This window comes from Drosophila nasuta, chromosome 3, assembly GCF_023558535.2.
Source record: "Drosophila nasuta strain 15112-1781.00 chromosome 3, ASM2355853v1, whole genome shotgun sequence".
In the NCBI taxonomy this organism is placed as follows: domain Eukaryota; kingdom Metazoa; phylum Arthropoda; class Insecta; order Diptera; family Drosophilidae; genus Drosophila; species Drosophila nasuta.
Window position 1 is genome coordinate 18,420,482 of NC_083457.1, and position 17,285 is coordinate 18,437,766.

Below are 17,285 nucleotides of genomic sequence, written 5' to 3' on the forward strand. Positions count from 1 at the left end.
CGGCTGACTGCATTTCATAAATTTCCCATTGTTTTGGCTTTTGTGATTCATTTCGTATCTTTTTTGGGGACATTAATTAAATTGGCGCGTGTGGAGTTTTGTATTCAATTACGGCAAGTATGGACTTGCCGCAATGTGGGGCACAGCTGCTTAATTGCGCACATACCTGCCACATAGTTACCTTTAATTATCGAATTTAGAATTACACGCCAGCTGCACATCACAGCAGAGCATAGACGCTGTAGAAGTTGTAGAGACTCACCTGCAAAGACAGAGGGAAGAGAAGAGAGGAAAGACGTTAATGATAATTGTCTAAGTGCTTTTGGAGTCAGACTTAAAGTTAACACATGCAGAAATGCTATTTACACACACACACACTAACAACGCTGGCGACATCAATTGCAAAATGCCGGTCAATGTGCCGCAATTTCCCAGTTATCGTTAGCTTGCAACACTTTCGCTTCATTTCATTTAATCCACAGCTACAGCCAGAGAGTCGCAACTTGGGCGTCGTCATCTCGTTGGGAGTGCCACACACTGTGGGGACTTTTCAATTCACACGCTGCGCGACCAATCGCGAAAAATTCTCACGACACTGAGGCAACTAACAACAACAACAACAACAACGGCAAAACGATAGCGCCAACAACAAAAGCAAAACATCAGTGACAACAACAACAACAACAACATGAACATCAAACCAAGACAGCCGCTTCAGAAATGATGCCAGAGTCTGCTGTGTTGCTGCCACATGCTTTTTCTGCTCACTTCTCTCTCTCTCTCAAGCTTCGATCGCTTTCGTGCCCCACTCACTCACTTTTTTTTCGTATGTGCCCCAAACTCACAAAAGTCGCGTTGCAAACTGCAATTGTGACACATGCAAAAGAAGCTGAGCTAAGTGGCTGCCCCAAAGAACTCGCACTTGCAACATGTGTCGACTCTGGCTAATTGTAGGTTAGCTTACCATGTTGCATGCCTCGCAACAGTGCCACTTTTTTTCTCTCTCTGTGTGCCACTTAGCCAAAGGTCAGTAGTAAACAAACTCAGACTCAGATGTGGCAGATGAATGATTCTGGCATCAGGAATGTGTTCCCAGAAATATAATTCTATTACTTTCATAACTGTAAAGTGTTGCGCTTTAATTTGTTGCTGTCACGCTGAATAGAGCATTATTTTTTGTAGAGAAGGATGTTCAGCTAGTTATTTATTATCCAATTATAAAACTCATTTTGAAATCCAATTTTCACATTAACACTGCTAATTAATAATGCCACAAAAGATACAAATCTATCTATCATAATACTAAAGCTGAGTTCGATCTAATCTAACCAACTTTAACCAGCTTAAACCAAACTAGATCTCATTTGTTTTCTCAACTTTATTGATATACAAATCCATCTTTATAATTTGAAAGCTAACCGTGAACTCGACGAAATCAAAGAAAAACCGCTAATGATAATAAAATTTTCAACTGAAGATTTGTTGAAATCGTGGCTTAAGTGTTTTTGTTTTTTTTTTTGGTTTTGGTTTTTGTTTTTATGTGCTATAAACAATTGTGTGTTGTGTGCATCATTTGATCGTTTGTATACAATATTCGCATCTAGGAATTATTGAAATTACGCTCATTGTGGGCGGATGTTTTGTATGAAATTTGATTTGATGAGCCATTAAAAATATTTGCTCCTCATGCCTCATTATTATTTATTGTTGTGACTGTTGCAGCTTTGGCATATTGTTTCCATCAATGACATGGTTTCGTCTCCTCTCTCATTATATACACAAAAGATACATCCAACAGATACACGTCAAATTCTGCGATTGTGCAAAAAATATTAATGTACACTCAGAAAAAAACAGAGTACAATTTCTTCTAAAAATTCTAATCTTTATATATATACACTCAGAAAAAACAGTACAATTATTTTTACAAAAGAAATTCTTAAATCACAAAAACGAATCATTATTAAATGTTCAAACTTTTAAAAATGAAAATTCTTAGAAAAAGAAAAGACTACAATTCCTTCAAAAAGTTTTTATAGGTTTAAATATACACTCGGAAAAAAACAGTTAAATTTCCTTTACAAAAAAAATCTTAAATCAATCAATATCATTTCAATCTTGAATTTGCTAAACGGGTATTTTGTAATTTGAAAGCTTTTTAAAATTAAACTTTTCTTCAGAAAAAGAAACCAGTAAAATTCCTTCCAAAATATTCCATTGATTCTAAATATACACTAAGAAAAAAAGGTACAATTGTACTTTCACTAAAGAAATTGTTAAGTCAGAAAATATCATTTCAAACTATAATACACTAAAACAAATCATTCTAAAATGTTCTTAAAAGAAATATTCTTAAAGCAAGAAGTAAGTATTTACCATAAAGGCTAATTTGTTCCTTTATGCATATAATAAAGTACTATTAATTACGATTAATTTTAAGATTTAGTTAAATTACTTTACAAAAAAAAAAAATGAATGCAAAAATTATATTCTACAAATTTGTCAGAATGAAGAATTTCCAATCTGGTTTAAATTTTGACACTTCGAATTCTTGATTGAAGATCGAAAGTACTTGATTTTTCTCTCAGTGTATTGTGTGATGGCATTTAGTAAACGATAACCGACGCTGCACAGACGCTGCCATCTGATCCAAGGTATTAAAACTGCATTTATATAAAGACATTTAAGTGCTACATAAATATATTTTTATCAGTTCTCCGAAACATATCAGTTTCTTGTGTAAGATAAAACAATTACACGCGAATTTATGGATTGCACTTTAAATGAGAATGCTGAGAAAGCGCTTAATTAAAAAATAAAAAGTTCTGGCTTCATATTTAACTTATTTGCAACTGTTTTGTGAATCACAAACTGTAAACTCCTAATTACGTTTCACGATAAGAAATAAATTTCTACTTAAATTGAATTTGCATTTTTAAATTCCCCCAACAATTGGCAAGTGTAAAAAAAAAACAAGTTAATCAATAACATATTGATTAGAGTTGAGTTCCGGCTAAATGAGAGACAAAATGACGCTGATTCTTAGGAATCTATAATATAATATATAATATTGTTATTTCGAATCGAACGTGTCGGTTTTATGATCTCCCTCCTCTCACTCTCCCTCTCTTCAGTCCCCCGTCGATTGCCTAACTTGCCTGGCATTAGAGACAAAGTCCGACATATTGCATTTGATAAGCACGCATCGTTTGGCTGCTGTTATCAAATGCATGGGCATGAAACCCGGCCGTGTCACAGAAGTTATCGCTGCTGAGCCGAGCTGAGCTGAGCAAAGTAAAAAAACATTCAATAACAAAATGTGAAAAGTGCCGATGCTGCTGGAAACTTGGCTCTGGCTCTGAGTTTATATGTTAGCTCGACTCGTGTTCGGTCGTCAACGAAAAGAGAAGACTGCCGACGACACTCGTAATTCAGCTAAAAAACATGGCGACAACAAGCGTGCCCGATTCCAATGAAAAACCAAAAAAAAAAATAACCCAGCCACAAAAATAATTGAAAAACAAATTAAACACACACAAACACACACACTGAAAGCGAGCAGCAAAAATAATAATGCTGAAATAAAATATGAAACGTTGGCAATTAATGAAACACACACTACAAAAAAAAAAAACATAACGAAAAGAAAGAAACAAAAAATGATTATTATTATTATTATTATCTGTAGTACTATATGAAAAGCGGACAAGAGATGAGTTCGCGCCCCAAACATGAGGAGAGCTCTATGCCATGGATTGAGTTCCACTGACCACTCGACGGGGCACGGCTCACTGAGCTAGCTGACAAACAGACAGACAGACAGACAGACGGACGGACAGACAGACAGCCAGAGATGGAGCCAGAGAGAAGGCGACTGATGAGGCGCGCATTGACCCAACCGAAAGGCTGCCACAGAAATTAATCAAAAACTTTCAGGGCGTATCATTAACTTGAAATGCGGCAACTGCGACTGAGACTGGGAGTGTGGTGAACGCAGCTCGTGGCACAGTTTATGCTTGCATTTAGCTGGAAGTGGTTACAATGCATAGAGTATAATATTGTGGGGTGGCAACATCGAGTTGCGAACAGCCAGCAGTTGGGTTTAATTAAAATTGAGGCAGAAGCGCGAAGAGCAAACTAAATTCATGCAAGTCATCTCTTCGCTACTCGTTACTCGCTACTCGGCGGAATCAATGTAGAAGATCGACATACAATGCTCGCTACTCTTGTTTACTTAACTAATTTGATGTCTAGATTCTTTTATTGACTGCTTACACTGTTAACTCACTAGATTCTATATTAAATCCAACGAGTACCCATTTAGCTAATCTCGGTCTCCTGTGTCAACATTCTCTTTACGACCTCAGCTCTACTTAAAGTTCACTTACTACTAATACTGCTTTTAACTATATTCACTACCTACGTGAATTAAGGATTATAAAGTGCCAAGTGGTAAAAAGCACCGAGTATCGAGAGAAGTAAAGAATATGAAGTAGCAAGGGAAGGTATTAAATAAGTGACGATTAGTTAAAAGAAGCGAATAACGAGTATATTTAAAAAAGACAAGTGAATAATATGAATTGCCAAGAAGCTAAAAGCAGTATAAGTAGTAAGTGAACTTTAATGACGATTATATAAAAGAAGAGAGTAACGAGTATAGTAAAAATAGACAAGTGAGAATTATGAAGAGCCATGCATTTCAAAAAGGCGAATAACGAGAGAAGAAAAGAGTACTACTCGTAACTACTCGCCACTTCTTACCGCTCACTTCTCGTAGTTAACTCGCATCCCTCTACTTTAAGTCTGTTTTCACAGTAGCTCCCACAAACCTGTTGCGAAGATGCTGCAACTAACAGGACTGTCGCAGCTGGTGGCACACATCAGCGCTGAATATGGGCATACAGCAGCCTTTTGACGACAGGCTCCAGTTATGGTAGCTACCAGCTAACAGCTTGGCTTAATTAAAACGCTGGCAAAAGGGTAACTCCAACAACGAAAACTCGTTACTCGTCACTCGTCAGTCGTCGGTCGTTCGTCACTCGCCACTTGTCTTGCCCATAATGGAGTGTATGCCCAACTATGGCCTCGAACGGACCGCTGATAGGATGCGCAGAGCGCTGCCAATTGATCAATTATGTCGCATTGACCATTTTGGGGCCGCAACTCGAGTTGTGGATGTTGCCCGCTTTTGCGGACAATTGCCATATTTGAGCGAAGTTTATGGCTGGGCCGCCCGCATTGGAAAATGCAGCACATCATTTTCTGTGGCGTTCGCAATTCGGTCAATTGAATGGCCAAGATGGAAACTAAAGTTGAAGCTGGAGTTGCTCTTTGGTGAAAGTTGCCAGCAAAATACAACAAAATATTGCTCGACAAAGACTCAACTTTAACTCTAAAATCGCGTCTAATGCATAGATTCTGTCTTAGGTCTTTCTTCTTCTCTTCACATTTTTTGGCGGAGCACACACATATAAGAAAAAAGGCATTAATTACTTCCGGAGCAAACAGAAAACGCCAAAGTTGAAGCTGTGCCTGAAGTTTTTTGGGGCTCCCAGCTGCCAGTTGCCAGTTGTGAGCTGTGAGTTGCCATTTGCCCCGATACCGGTTCTTCAAAGACCGACTTATAGAGGAAGGTTTTTCTCAGCACGGCGGGAGTTCATCAAAATTCAATGAGCCACAATCAGAGCGCGCCTTTTCGGGGCCCTTTTGGCAATCGGTTTCACATTGGATTTTAATTGTATATCTCTTAGCTTCGCAATAATGTAAAAATGAATGTGTATGCTTATGTTATTTATTGGGGCTCGGCTATATTCAAAATGGTTCGACGACTTCACAATGCGAGTATCGCTCGCACTTTGAACGCTTTTGCCGAACGCAGCATAAGCATATTTCTATACCCGATACTCAAAGGGTAGGAAGGGTATTATAAACTACAGGAAAAGATTGGAACAGGCAACTCCATGCCCATAAGGTATACATATATATTCCTGATGTCCGTCTGTCTATCTCAACTGCAGGAAAAGATTGGAACAGGCAGTCCAAGCTTAACATATATGTTCCTGATGTCCGTCTGTCTGTCTGTCCGTATGAAAACCTACTTATATCTCAGAAGCTATAAGAGATAGATACTTTATTTTGTATGACTTTCTATATGAACACACTAAATATATATTTTGGTATATTTCATATTCATCAGTATATTAATTTGGTATATTTACAGGTAGCAGGTATTTCACAGTTGAGCACACTCGTTAGTAACTTATTTACTTGCTTTTTTGGTAATTTTTTTCGTATTTCGTATTCTTGTGCTCCCTACAAACGTGCTGAGCCTAACAATAATATATTTTGTAGGTTCATCTAAAGCTGCCTTTGCTTTCCTTTTTTGTTGTTTTTGGCTGTTTTTTTCTGTACTTTGTTATTTTTTTTTTGGGTTATGGATGATATGTGAGTACATGTGTACACGTTGTACAATGTTTTTCGTCGTTCGTTGTCGTTGTCGTTGAGTCCGCTTTTGAGGTGATTTTAACGCTGCAATCAGCACAAGTCAAACACAAAGGTCGCCTTAGGTGATCCCATCCACTAAGGGGAGGCAAACACACAGTTGTTGCTCTAGCTGAGCTGAAGCTGTTGCTGTTGTTGTTGCTGCTGCTGTTGGTGCAACGTCAGCAGGCGACACCATTGGCAATCTGCTGCTGTAAATGCTCAAAAATGCTGCGTTGCATGCAACCCAATGCCAATTGAGCGCACAGTTCTTGTTGCTGTCGTCGATATGCGTCGATGTTGTTTGTTGTTTGTTGCTTGTTGCTGTTGCTTGTTGTTGTTGCTTGTTGTTGCCGCTACGTGATCACCATGGCAATTTCTCAATTGTATTTTTATTGAGTAAAATATTGGATGGCATTCAAGCGACTGATCGCATGTGTGCATGTATCTGTGTGCATGTGTGTGTGTGTGTGTGAGTGTCCGTGTGTGTGTAGAATTTTCATTGGAGCAGCGCCGTCTCGTCGGACACTCCCTGAAATGGTGTACATATTGTTTTTGATACCCTCGCCGAGGGCATCATAAATTTGTACAGGAATTTGTAACGTCGAAAATAAAGATTGAAAAATCTTGGTCCGTCTATTCTTTCATTAAATTGTTTCTTAGTTAAGAAATCAACTGAATAAAAATTAAAAAACTTGTAATCAGTAACGAATTCTTTCAGTAAGTTGTTTCTAAATGAAACCACATGATTACCAATATGTACTTTGTAATCAGTTGATATATCTTCTAAGGAATTCTTTCAGTTAAGAAATAAACTGAATAAAAACTAAATGATTACTAGTATAGACTTTTTAATCAGTTGATATATCTTAGTTTATAAATAAACTAAATGATACTACGTACATGAATACATAATAAATTGATATGTCTTCTAACAAATTCTTTCAATAAACTTTTTCTTTGTTTAGAAATAAACTTAATGAAACTAAAAGACTTCCAGTATACACTATGTAATCAGTTGATATATTTTTTTTGGAATTAAATAGAATTATAAACCTAAAAGTTTCTCAAAATCATTTTCATAGCTCTACAATTACTATTGTATTATAACATTTAATCCAATCTATATTCTAAAAAGAAACTTAGAAATGATCTAAGTGAAACTAAAAGAAATTTTGTAATCAGTTGATATATCTTTTAACGAAATCAATAAAATTTTATACCTAAAGGTTTAAATATGATCATTTTTTTTATAGCTTTACATATTGTATTATATCAGTTGATATAATTTCTAACAAATTTAATACTAATACTAAACCTAAAAGTTTCTAAAAATAATTTTTATGTCTCTACAATCTTTATTGTATTATACAACATTTAATATAATCTATATCCTTAAAAGAAACCTTGACTTTTATTTCATTCCTTCCAATTTCAAGTCGTAAGCGTATTCAATATTCGTTGTGCCCGCCAACAACTTGTCTTTCTTGTTTCTTTTGTTATTTGGTTCATGTTGAATGTAAAATAATTGTGACATTACGGCAATTGTTGCTATATTCTCTGATTGCCTTTGATTCTGATAACTTTAGCTTCGATTTGTTTTTGGGCATTTTGATTTGAAATTTCTTAAATTTGAAATTGAGAACGGAAAGGCGAATATATATTGAACGATAATGAACTGATTCATAATTATTCTAATTATACAAGTATGTGAATGAAATTTGCTGTTGTTTTGTATTTTGTGTTTGTGTGGGAAAGATCTCAATGAAAGCGACGGAAACGCATAAAACGGGTTCGATTTGTAGCTGTTTGCCCAATTTGTCAATGTGCCTTGATTTCTTGTGAATGAATTTCAATTGAGAATCTATAGAAATTTCATTCAAGAATTTCCCTATGTGATCAAAAGTTGAGATAGATTAATGGCTAAAGAGATAAAAGTGTTGAAACCACAAGACACAATAACAATGCGATGGCCTAAACGTTCAAGCCGCAATGAATACACATGAATATGTGAATGAATACTCGTGAATATGTATGAATATATGCTCGACTATTTATCACAGTGTGGCGATCTAAGGTTTTTTTTCTCATTTTTTTTGTTCAAATTGAAAACACATTTGTATACAATTTGAATTGTGGCTGTCAACCTTTTGTTGTTGTGGCTCTTTCAGTTGTTGTTTCTCTAGCTGTTGTTGTCGATGTTGTTGTTGTTGTTGTTGCCATGGAGCTAATGCGCGTTGCCTGTTTGATGGCTTACGTATGCGCAGCTCATGCGCGTTGTTTCAACATTGTCTTTATGGGTGCAGCAGCTGATCCAAAAGTCCGACTTCGACTTCGACTGCGACTTCGGGTTGCATTTGGGAAAGTTGCGGCTGCGTCTAGTTAACTAATGACTTCTGGGAAGCGCTCGCCTTTTAACACTTGCGCCTCTGTTTGACCTATTAGCTATTAACCCTTGTGTAGCTGCGCCTATTAACCCTTGCATGCAGCATCGTTCATCGCACGCACATAGAACGCGGATCACAGATCATCAACAGAGAGAGAGAGAGATCACAGATCTAACCTCAAATTACTTCCGCTGCATGATTCCGATTCTGTTGCACACACACACGCACCCAACAATGCCACATAACAATTACTCAGTGTGTGTGTGTGTGTGTGTAATCTATGTAAGCAATCGTCGTTGGACAGGTAAACAAGTGCGATCCGCGCCTGTCGCCATATTCCATCATCATTCCATCAGCTTGGTAATTAACTGGCGCGCTTGGGCCATCACTTGCAACGTGCAACGTGCAGCGTGCAACGGAAATTCCATGGCAGGAAAAATGTAATGTCAGCCTTCCACTCCCCTTCCCTTTCGCCTTTTACCTATTCTCGGATACCCGGAGCATAACGATTTTGATTTTTAGTGCAGCTTAATTACCGCTTCGCTTGGCAATCCTGCAACACAGAACCAGTTAGTGTTGCACACCGGATGATAGACACCGGATGGGGCAGTCTCTCTCTCTCTGCTGGTGGGTTGGCCAATAGTTGCAGCTATTAGCCAAGCAGCAGCACAATTGTGCCGAAGCTACTTTTGTCGCCAAGGCGGCAATTCTAAAAGTTTTGTTATCACTTCGGGCAGAAGCAGAAGAATAACAGGAAATCGAACCGGCTGCCACAACTCAAAAGAGGAGGCAACAAAGGCGAACCTGTCATCCAGCAGCAGCAACAACAACAACAGCAAGAGCAGCAGAAGCGCGTCAACAGCAGTCATAAATCTTTTTTAGTGCAAGCTTTCACGCTGCTAATTTTAGCTTCCTCTGCTGCGACTGCGCTGCTTTGCTTTGTCGTCAACTGCTTGCACTGCTTGCCAAATGCAGCGTCTCCTTTTTGCCTTTGCAAACACTCAAAGAGAAAAGCTTGCGCTTGCGCTCGCTCTCTCTCCCCCACAGCAATTCATTTTGCAGCTGAGCGCGTCGGCATTTTGGCGCAGCTGTTAATCCCAATTAACCGCAATTAATATTATACACAATTTTAAATGTAAGCCCTACTCTACACAACGACTACAGCAGCTTAGTTACTGCACTCGAGTACTTCACCAACTCTCCCATCTCAACCATTTGCCTTCTCTCTTGCTCTTCACACGACCCACATTTCGGTCGGAGACCAAAGTCAAAACCTTTTGGCTGTGCGTGTGAGAGACTCGGAACTGTTTTTTTTGATGCTAAAATGCCGCCCTGGCATCGCCTGCTGCTGCTATTAATGTTTGGTGTATTGCTTTTGCTTTTCCCTCTCCTTGCTCGTTAATTGTTTTTAATTAACGCAAACGCTTTGCCATTGCCTCTTAGCTCGCCACATTCCAATTTTCGTGGCCCCCCTTCAGCACAGAGATCTTACACAACTTTCGTCATCGTTTGACTTTTTTCGTATTGAATTTGAAATGATTTTGAAAGCTGCTGCTGCAAAGTCAAAAGTGGGGTGCGGTCCCATGTGTGTGTGTGTATGTATTTATGAGAGCGGCAACTTCTTGAGCGTTGAGTGATGCACGCGGCGCTTCATAAAAACTGTCAATGATTCACATTGTTGTAGTTGCTGATGTTATTGCTCAGCCATTGCTCGATATGACCCGCACTCATCATAGGGTTAAGCAAACTCACACACACAAGCACGCACACACACAAATACATTGTGCCATGCTTCTTCAGGGCTGCGAACTAAATGCGAACGATTGTCCATTGTTGGCTGGGGCCAAACCTTTTTCTTCTCTCCAACTCTCCAAAGTCGCCAACTTTATGTTTATCTGTTTCTTTGCCAGTGTCAGCGTCGCTTTTGTAATTATGCAAGATCATTGCCAGAGAGACGCCGTTGACCTTTAGCCGTCTGACGTCTGCCGTCTGTCATCAGTCGCCTGGCTTCTTCTTTATGTGATTATGTGCCTAAACGTTTTCCGGCCCGAAAGCAAAAGAGAAGCGACATAGACACCGAAACTGAAACCTTTCTTTCATCTTGTTCGTCCGGCTTGACAAGAACAACAATAAAAGGCCAACGATTTCAAATGCAAATTCAAAATCACAAAAACACAAAAAGGAGCATCAACGCAGCAACGAATAACAGCGTAGCTTTAACAGGCTGTTAAATTAAGCCATTAACAGCGCAGCACTTATAGTACAGTGATTAACAGCGTCGCTTAAGCAGTAGCTTTAACAGACTGTTAAATTAAGAGCTTAAGCGCAGTTTGATTATGTGATCACATTGTATTGCCGTAAGCTTAAGGCTTTCATATTTAAAACTTTTATAATGACGCATAAATTATGAGCTGCCAAATTAATGCCACCGTAGTAGATTTGTTAAATGCTTTCGAAAATTGATGATGAGAGTTTTAAGTAGCCAAGCTTGCTTGGTAATCCGATGCTCTGGCCAGGCTCAGCTTACAGCACACAAGCAAAAGTGACATATGGCAGACTGGTGGAGAGTCGCCCCCGCAACCTGCATGCTGATGTTACTGTTGCTGCTACTGATGCTGGAGGGGATGGATAATATTGCAAAGGGGCCTCGGGCCTTTCACTAATTACAATGTGTTTATCTGGTGCTGCCTGATCCATTTGTTGCTTGTTGCAATGTGGCGACAGACGGTTTAATGTTAAGACCAAAGAGTGTGTGCAAGGGCAACTCGTTGAGATTGCCAGGCGACAGCTGCACGCTGCTGTTCATGTTGCTATGTTATTATTTTTATTATTATTATTCTTATTTGGCCAACTCATAAAACAAACAAAAGTGCAGGCCTCGACAAAAGATCTCAAGAACGCAGCAGCAAGATCGTAAGAAAAGTCTCTACTGCATAAATAAGATGTGTGAAATGAGACGGAGAAGAAGAACGCATGCGTCATGGGGGCACACAGCAACAAATGGGGGCACGTTGATTGGGCCAACGTTTAACCTCTCGCTCAGCTTCGGTTTCGGTTTCGGCTGCACCACAATCAATTGAGCACGAGAGTCGGACGCTTGCTTCTTTCTGATTGGTGCGTTCCTCTCTCAGCCTGTGGCTCTCAAACTGTAAACAATAAAATGCAAATGAAGCCAAATGTGCGCAAATGTTGAGAGTGAGAAAATGGGAAACAAATGTTATAAATTTTTAAACAAAATACAACAGACGTCTGTCCCCTCTCGCCCTTCTCCCCTCCCCGGTAATTTGCTTTATCGCAAGGAAAGGAAAAACTTGCACTCGCATATGGCACTGGGGATAAGTGTGGAACGATGGGAAACATTTTTGTGTGAGAGATAACAGGAAATTGATTATTATTTATGATTACAACACACAGCGCCGAAAACAAAAAGAAAAACTACATACGTGAGAAAACAGAATCTGCGAGATGTCAGATGAAACAATGCAACAACAACAACAAGAGCAAGAAGAGATGTTGCATGGAGTGTGTAACAGATTTGTTGTTCGACCCTATGTACCACAGATGTAAGAAGTCTCCATCTAAAGATAAGACTCGAAAGAAGAAGAACAAGACAAGCAGATGCAATGCTCTTTAAGTGGGCGCGCGCCCTCTTCAATAATTAGAGACATGCATGCATTTTCTCAAGTGCTTCCCATCTTCGTCTTCTCTTCGTTTTTTTGTAATATTCAATCATATTTTATTTTGTTGTTTTTTCCAGCTAAAACGCTTTGAGGACTTGCACATGGGAACTTCTTTGACGGGCATCCGCCAGGCACTTCAAAAATAATGCATATCCTTATGAAATTCGATACTTTTGTATTGTTTTAGGTATGCTACACAAAAAGAAAGAAAGCAGACTCGACACTCAAGAGTGTCCTTAGACTGTCTCACGTGGGTGACACCATGTCCTTGCTCTTGTCCTTGTTCTTCTTCTTCTTACCTGCCACTTAAGCAAAAGTGACTCGACGGTCAGTGATTTGATCCTTCGATGGCCACTTAGCTGCTTCCTCAAAATCCATTTCACTAGAACTTCGGTCTCTAATCTTTTTATATACTCTATCTTTTATTTTTTTTTTGTCTGACTCAGCTATCATAATATTCTTCTAGTTGTTTTTTGGTTGAGTTTACAATTTCAATTGTTGGGACATTAAACATTTCTGGGTTTCCAGCTAATCGCGATATCAAATTTGTTGTTGTACAGTGCAGTTGGTAATTATCATAAGAGTGGTTCTTTTTCTGTGTCGTATTCACATCTTATCACATTTGCTGATAGTGATAAGAGACTCATTTAGAGTTTACTTGTCGCTTTTGTAGGTTGGATATTCCTTCTAGTATTCGCAACTCGTATCTCGAAGGTTGATTCACTCACAACGCATTCTATGCTGATGTCACGCCAATTCTTTAATTTTCTGTTGCACCGATCGATGAACATTGAATCGACTTCAGAGATCAAAGTGCTATATATATGAGAACGTTCATATTTCATCAGTAAGTAGCACGTTTATTAGCCTGGGATTATCGCATCGACTGAAGTAAAGTTTACGACATAAACAAGGCAAATTATGATCACTTCTACAAAGTAATTCACAATGAAATAGCGTATGAGACTATAATTAAACCAAAGGGTAACACATTTCACAAAGTTATCTAATTATCTTTAGTGCACTTCGATAAGATTGTAAAGATTTTTTATGGCATTTGTCTTTCAGTAATTTCTTGACTACTCTAAATAGTACATATAAAGCTGGATTCTAGGGGAATCCTCAAAATATTGAAGGTTTATCTTAAGTATACAAACAGGTTCTAATAAAATGTATTTATTATTGTAAAAAAAAACGAATTTATGAAGGTTTTGATTAAATGAAACGAAACTATTTCTAATTTATTTTAAGATTATATTTCGAATACTTTTATTCACACTGTAGTAATCTATAAAAAGAAATTTTACTTCTAAGCAAACCTTTAACTAATTAAGTTTGAAGTGTTTTGAAACAGATGTTTCTTTGCTTACATTTTTGACCCTAAATAAATCTTAACTATTCCTAAAATATTTCAAAATTATATTATAAACACTTTTATTTAAACTGTAGAAACTATAGCAAAAAAAAATTACGTTTCTAAGCAACCTATAATCTTATTAAGTTTGAAAGGTTTATATGCAGATGTTTCTCTGTTTAAATTAAGCATTAAATTTATTATTATTATTATGTCTTTAACCCATTGAGAACTGATTTCCCATGCAACGAAGCTTCACTGTACCAAATGCTAATAAAAGTGTGCAATTTAAAATTTATGTTAATTACGTGCCCAATGAGAATTTCCTTCAATAATAATTGTTAAGGAAAATAATACCTAGGGTATTAATACCTTTTTTATAAGGTAATTATTATTATTTTTATTATTATTATTTTATTATTCAGATTTATATCTGAATCAGCTATATTCAGCAAATTTACAGGGTACTATAAAGGTCTCTTTGAAGTCGAACCAATTTATGAAGATGTTTGTATTACAAATTACAGATTTCATCTATAACATTTGGATTGCTCATTAGAGAAAAGTGATTTAATGTGATCGTGAAGGAACCCAAGAACTTTTCGATATAAGCTGTAATTGATGTAAGCAAATCAATGGAAGTACCTTACAACAACAACAGCAAAGGCAACAACAATGTTGGCCAAAAGCTAAAGACCTTGTTTTTTGGCAGAGACACAAAACGAGTAAGAGCCAAAAACTAAGCGAAACTTATAATTTACAACAAGCTGGTTTCCTTCTCGCTTCTCGCTAGCAAAAGCAAAGTATGTGCAATGTGTGTGTGTGCAAAACACCTGCAAGAAGACGAAGACAACAACAACAACGACAACAACAACAACGACAACAAGCAAGTACTTCTACTTTTTTGCATGAAATAAAATCTCACGGTTCAGATGCGTATAAAGTTGGCAAAGACAAAGAGCGAGGGAGATGGAGAGAGGCAGCCGTTCGGAGAGGGGGGCAGGTGGTAGGAAGTCTGAACAAAACAGAGAGCAAAAAAGAGAAATAAAACACACACACACAGATACACCAACGGTTGCTTGTCTCTGAGAGTGAGCGAGAGAGCGAGACAAGTGGAGTGTGTGCGCGTGAGCGAGATGGAGCGAAACATTCGTTGCATGCGGCTTTTGTTGTAGTTGTTGTTATTGTCTTTACTTTTTTTGCAAGAAAGACATTAAAACAAAAAAAAAAAAAAAAAGTTAGCAAAGAGTCAAAGCCCAAACTGGTTTTTTGGCACACCAGAGTGAGACAGCGAGAGGGGGGGACATCGTGTCAAGGGGAGAGAGGAGAGGGGGGCACTAGTCCAGTTCGCTTGCCCTTTGCGTAGCCGCCTAGATAATTTGAATATATTCAGCTATAGCTGTTGCCTTTGAGCCAAAATAACAACAACAACGAGACAACAAATCTGATGCTCCTTAAAGATCGAGACAAGTGAAGACAAAGCGAATGTGAGTGAGAAGGCAAAGAGAGAGAGTGAGAGTGCGAGGGAGAGGGCGAAGCAATCTGTATGCGTATCTGTACTTCATTCATATTTACTCGGCAAAAGATGCTTAATGGGCCCAGGTAGAAAAGACAGGTAAAGGCAGACAGTAGACACCAGAGAGCAGAGAGCGAGAGAGCAGCTCTGAAAGCAAAGCCAAACAACAACAGGTAGAAACTGCTCCTTGTTTGCGAACCATGGGAAATCTCTGTTGCTGCTGCTGCTGTCAACTGGAAACCTGTTCACAAAAGGGCCAACAGCAGATGTACAACTGAGACTACTTCCTCCTCAAAAAAAAAAATGTGAAATGAATCCAATGAATTGAATGTCTTTTATCAAAGAAACTCAGAACTAAGCCAGTTCAGTCGTAGGTGCCATTGTTATCTATGTTTTCCTATACAGGGTAACTGCCCGTTGAGCATTTCAGCTTCCCCTTAAATGCATTTCTTCAAATACTATAATCTATTTATTGGTTAACTATAGTATAATACAAATTTGAAAAATTCATTGAAGAAGATAATTGCTATAGCTTTAATATACAATGTTGCAAATAAAAAAATTGCATATTTTGGTATTAAGTGGAAAAGGTTTAAGAACTGTTAAACTCTTTTATTAAAACTTGATTTTGAACGAAAAATGCTAAAAATTAAAAAATAAAATTAATTTAACTCATACTATTATTTGCCCTATTGGTACTCTCCAATTAAGAGACTTAAATATTACAATTTGAATATGAATATTGCAATTTTAGTTGAAATTATTTATTCTAAGGTCTGTTGGATTCTTCCATTTTCATACAAATTCAATAACAAGCTAAATTAAAAATGAATCATTTCAGCTAATATTTTTTGACTTGTTTTATTTTTCAGTCATTTAAGTTAAACATTATAAATTAAAAATGAATCATTTTTGGAGATATCAATTCACACTATTGTAAATTAAACATTATAAATATGGGTATGATTAATGTTATCTTACCTTTGGTATCACCATGATCCACATAGCCGGCATTAGCTGCCGCAGAGCCAGCGACGAATTGAAAATAATTACAGCTGAAGTAGATGCAGATGCAGCCGATCAGCAAGATATAGTTGGGCAACATCTTGAGACTGATCCGTAGAACGTATCCAACACGCGCTTTGCTTATTATTCTTGTTGCATATGATTATGATTGATGGATTTGTTTTCGACTTCGATTTCGACTGCAATTTTTGCACATGCAAGGGAATTTTTATTTTTTTTTATTTTTGTTTATTTTCTTTATTAGTGACGACGCAACCCCATCGCTGGCTTTTGTAAGCTCGAGCTGCTGTGGCTCGAGAAATCCGAGAATTTCGTTTGATTGGATAGTATTGCAAATGATGTGTTTTATTTATTTTTTTGTTTTCTTATTTTTTGTTGTTAAGCAGAAAAGCTGTTTGGCAACAGCAACGCGAAATAATATCAATAAAAAATAAAGCAGTGTCGCGACCAATTCACGGAATAATATAATAAGCAATACAATATACAACCACTACAACAATGCGTCGATGATCGCGTTGAACTTCGCGTTAACGGGGCCAACAACGAGACGACTTGCGAACGAACGAAACAAACGCGAAAATAAAAAAACCACTTTAATCGCTGTTGTAATGATAGTTAAGCTACGCACGCGAAGCAGCAAAGCCTCTAAAACGGCCACTGTATTTCGCTTAGCTTATTGCTCCTTCTTATGTTTTGCACAAAACTTTGAAATTGCTTTATTTCCCGAAATTGCCTGCGGTGGTAACATGAGCGTTACAGCCGTAAGTATCGAAATATTCGTAATCCGCACACCGAACCGACGGAGTGTCAGCGCCAAACAATAATAAGATCAGTATCAAGCG

General features: G+C 37.8%; 1 protein-coding gene across 1 annotated transcript in view; it reads right to left on the reverse strand.

Moving 5' to 3' along the window:
- LOC132788863 (epidermal growth factor receptor) overlaps positions 1-17,260 on the reverse strand; it is a 41,855-nt gene extending 24,595 nt beyond the window's left edge. Inside the window, exon 1 of the mRNA XM_060796515.1 lies at positions 16,399-17,260. Within this exon, the coding sequence (XP_060652498.1) occupies positions 16,399-16,522 (124 nt within the window). The 5' untranslated portion in view covers positions 16,523-17,260. The remainder of the gene's footprint in view (positions 1-16,398) is intronic.
- Between the last annotated feature and the right edge of the window lie 25 nt (positions 17,261-17,285).